This window comes from Pseudophryne corroboree, chromosome 1 (genome assembly GCF_028390025.1).
Source record: "Pseudophryne corroboree isolate aPseCor3 chromosome 1, aPseCor3.hap2, whole genome shotgun sequence".
Taxonomy (NCBI): domain Eukaryota; kingdom Metazoa; phylum Chordata; class Amphibia; order Anura; family Myobatrachidae; genus Pseudophryne; species Pseudophryne corroboree.
In genome coordinates, this window is record NC_086444.1 from 877,198,243 (window position 1) to 877,202,128 (window position 3,886).

Below are 3,886 nucleotides of genomic sequence, written 5' to 3' on the forward strand. Positions count from 1 at the left end.
TTTTCGGCGGGTTCTTCTCCCGCTATTTTTCCAGTCAGGCAGGGGTTAAATATCTCCATATAGCCCCTATGGGCTATATGTGAGGTATTTTTAGCCTTGTATAAGGTTTATATTTGCCTCTCAGAGCGCCCCCCCCCAGCGCTCTGCACCCTCAGTGACTGCCCAGTGAAGTGTGCTGAGAGGAAAATGGCGCACAGCTGCAGTGCTGTGCGCTACCTTATGAAGACTGAGGAGTCTTCAGCCGCCGGTTTCCGGACCTCTTCACGCTTCAGCATCTGCAAGGGGGTCGGCGGCGCGGCTCCGGGACCGGACTCCACGGCTGGGCCTGTGTTCGATCCCTCTGGAGCTAATGGTGTCCAGTAGCCAAGCAGCAAATCCACTCTGCATGCAGGTGAGTTTACTACTTTCCCCCTAAGTCCCACGTTGCAGTGATCCTGTTGCCAGCAGGACTCACTGTAAAGAAAAAAACCTAAACTAAACTTTCTCTAAGCAGCTCTTTAGGAGAGCCACCTAGATTGCACCCTTCTCGTTCGGGCACAAAATCTAACTGGAGTCTGGAGGAGGGTCATAGGGGGAGGAGCCAGTGCACACCACCTGACCTAGTAAAGCTTTACTTTTTTGTGCCCTGTCTCCTGCGGAGCCGCTATTCCCCATGGTCCTTTCAGGAACCCCAGCATCCACTTAGGACGATAGAGAAAAGAGGCAAGCGCTCACTTTTGTCTAATGCCAAGCCAACTAGCACAACATGAAGGCATTGTTTTGTTAACAAGAGAGAAATGTAACAACATATTATTTACATGGAGCCTATGTAGACAAAAAGATGCTCAAGCCGCTTGGCAGGTCTCTCTAGAAAATATTCCTTCTTTGAACGCAGGAGGAAGTTTCTTTTTCAGATATCTCTCCGTGTCTCACATGAAGACATTGCAGTTACTTAGGAGATACTGTAGTCTTTGGCCTGCAAAAGCAAATAAAGAAAGGTTAAAGTCTGTTACACAGGAGCCCAAGAACCAAGAAGCTTAATCGGTGAATTACAACTATTATAAAATGTACTATAAATTATGTTTGTACCGGTCCCCATATTCCTTCATATAGGTTCTGCCTGGTCAGTGGGAGATACAGTATGTGTCAGAATAGAAACTAGTGTATGTGTCCAGTGAGATATATGTACATAACTGTATGGTCATTGAGAGATATATATATATATATATATATATATATATATATATATAAATAAAGAAACTGTGGTCAGTGAGCTATATATTTTATTACTTCTGCTTCATTTACATGTACATCATTTTATCTTTTGTGCTGCTTTAATCTTCTATTTGTCATGTTGTATGCAGAAGCTTATTCTATTTTGGAGTGGCTAGTTCAAAGTGTCTGTGGTTTTAGAAAAAGTGTATCACACAATACTAATGTATGGATATGCATCTTTAAATAGTAACTATAAACCTTGGGTTCTAATATTGCTTATAATTTGAGTTCTAATAGCTCGCCATTATAAGGGATAAAGAAACCTAGCTGTAAATTATTATACACATATTATTCCACCGCTGATTACTATGACCTATGTAAAATCAGTTAGCCGGTATTCTTATGCCTGTACATGGCTGTGGCATGGCTAAGTTACATATAGCATCTTTGCAATCTACAGCATTCACAGGAGATAGGTTTATCCTATATACAGTATGTATTTCTCAAACCAGGTATAGCAGTCTTCATGGTGCAGTCATAGAATTACTACTTACTCAGTCAGATATTTGTCAATGAGCTTCTTCACCCAAGGAGCTGTGGGCTCTAAACAAATTTCTTGACCATTTTTTAAAGTGCCTCTGTGGATAGAAATAAGAATTATATTTAACTATTTACCCCATAAATTCTCTGTTACGTGAATATATTAATCATATCTGAAAAACAATTATGACATATTTGCCATGTCCAGAAAAGTAAAAAACAAAACAAAAAAAACATTATTTTCCTACATTTCAACACATACCTGTATGATATTAATTATATAGGAATATGGAGTATGTTTACTTATTTTGAGATAGTATAGAAATATAAGACTCACTAAAATCAGCTGTATATATTACATTGTTTATATTTATATATGTGCTGTCACATTGTGCATTGAATAATGCCAATGCACAAATCTATCCCTCTGAGGATGCCAAGAATAAAGTGACAACAGTCATAGGAAATTACACTACTCATTAAAACAGCAGCAGTTTATGAGATATTCAATAAGAAACATGTAGCGTTCTCTAATAAGTAAATTCCCTATATAACGGTGATGTTTTATAACAGTGTGAAAGTGTAAAGGTGTGCAAATGTGTGTGTGGAAGGGATGTGGTTATGATACCGGCAGTACGGGATGCCGGCATCGGAATCTTAACCACATTCCTTCAAGGAATACATACAATATCAGCCGGCATCCCGGGCTCCGGGATATCCTATGTATTCCGTGTGGAAATGTCTGGTTATTTGTTACCAGGACATTTTGAGAGATCTTGCATAATAATGATACTTACATGACCTCCAGATGTTTGCAGTGGGGCCCTTTTGGAATGAGTTCGATGTTCAGGAAATGTCTGTGAGAGATTGGCCTACTCTCTGTTTTTACACACTGGCACCTAAGCTCGCGTGCTCTTGTCAGTGTCATTTCTGTAATGATAAGATATAGGACTGAGTTACAGTATAAGAACGCCATGTATGTCTACCGAAGATAAAATAAATAACAGTTATAAATTATATTTGTAGTTGAAGTAATGCCATCCTCTCTCTCATCTGGCACATCTCTCTGTCACTTGGCAATATATTTACTGTTGTATTATAATATATATTGCTGCATCATTTTAAGGTCTAAACTTTTTTTCCTTTATATTAAATAAAAAAAATTCATGATAGTTAACCCCCAAAAAATCCAACATCAGCAAAGTCTTATAATAATAGTGTGTCCATATTATCCTGTGTGTGGTTAATTTAGCTGGTTGATCACAGGAGTCTCACAGCCACAGTATGACTTGCTGCTGTATGTGAAGAATTCTTACCTTCTGAGAGTGCAATGAAAGTCAGGCAGACAGCCAGGAATGGGAGGATGTGCACTCTACTCTGCATTATTAGAAGCGTGCTTCCTCTGTCAGTCTTTGGATTTAGTTGTGGTTTTAAGTTCTGTCTCAAGACTACTGCTCATAAAGCAGCTCTTGGCCACTTTTATACTGTCTCTCTCCCAGCAGGAGTCTGTACATTGCGTAACAGGAATTTCCAGTTCTACCAGACCCTAACCAACACGGGTAATGAGTAAAAGTGTCATTACTATGCTAATACACTTGGTATGGGAACTCCTGAGTGTAGGGAAACTTTCCCAGCACCACATGTCTGAACTAGTGGCAACTATTCCCCCTAAAGGAGGATGTTTGTTTTGTAATATATACAGTATTTCCTGACATTTTAACTTTATCTGCAGTGAGTACTAATGTTACTTATGTACTACTAAAAATATAGTAATTGTGCCCTAACTCATTATTTCAATGTATTATTAGTATCCTTTATTCATATGGAGCCACATAGGATCTGCAGCGCCCAATCACAGAGTACATAAACAAACAAGCACATGCACGGCATCTATTCAATGCTGGGAGTGGAGCAGGAGGCTGCCCAGCTGCTCGATAAACGGGTCCGTGATGCTCAGCTATGCCCACTAGACCGAGGCCTCGCCCTCCCACACATAGCCACTTTGCGTGGCTATGCCGCGCTAGCATCCCGACCCAGGGACCCGAAAAGTTGGGAGGTATGGTATAAGACAAGTACAGGGTATATAAACATAGCTGCATTGGCAAATGACACTAAAATAAGTATCACGGTGGCAAAAAATTAAGGATTTGGT

General features: G+C 40.0%; 1 protein-coding gene across 1 annotated transcript; it reads right to left on the reverse strand.

Moving 5' to 3' along the window:
• Positions 1–659: 659 nt before the first annotated feature.
• On the reverse strand, positions 660–3,197 carry LOC134958459 (interleukin-8-like). Its single transcript, XM_063941125.1, has 4 exons — positions 3,051–3,197; positions 2,532–2,664; positions 1,749–1,832; positions 660–955 (listed from the first exon to the last, which is right to left on the reverse strand). Exons 1-4 carry the CDS (start codon positions 3,115–3,117, stop codon positions 928–930), a joined length of 312 nt encoding a protein of 103 aa, XP_063797195.1. The 5' UTR covers positions 3,118–3,197; the 3' UTR covers positions 660–927.
• Between the last annotated feature and the right edge of the window lie 689 nt (positions 3,198–3,886).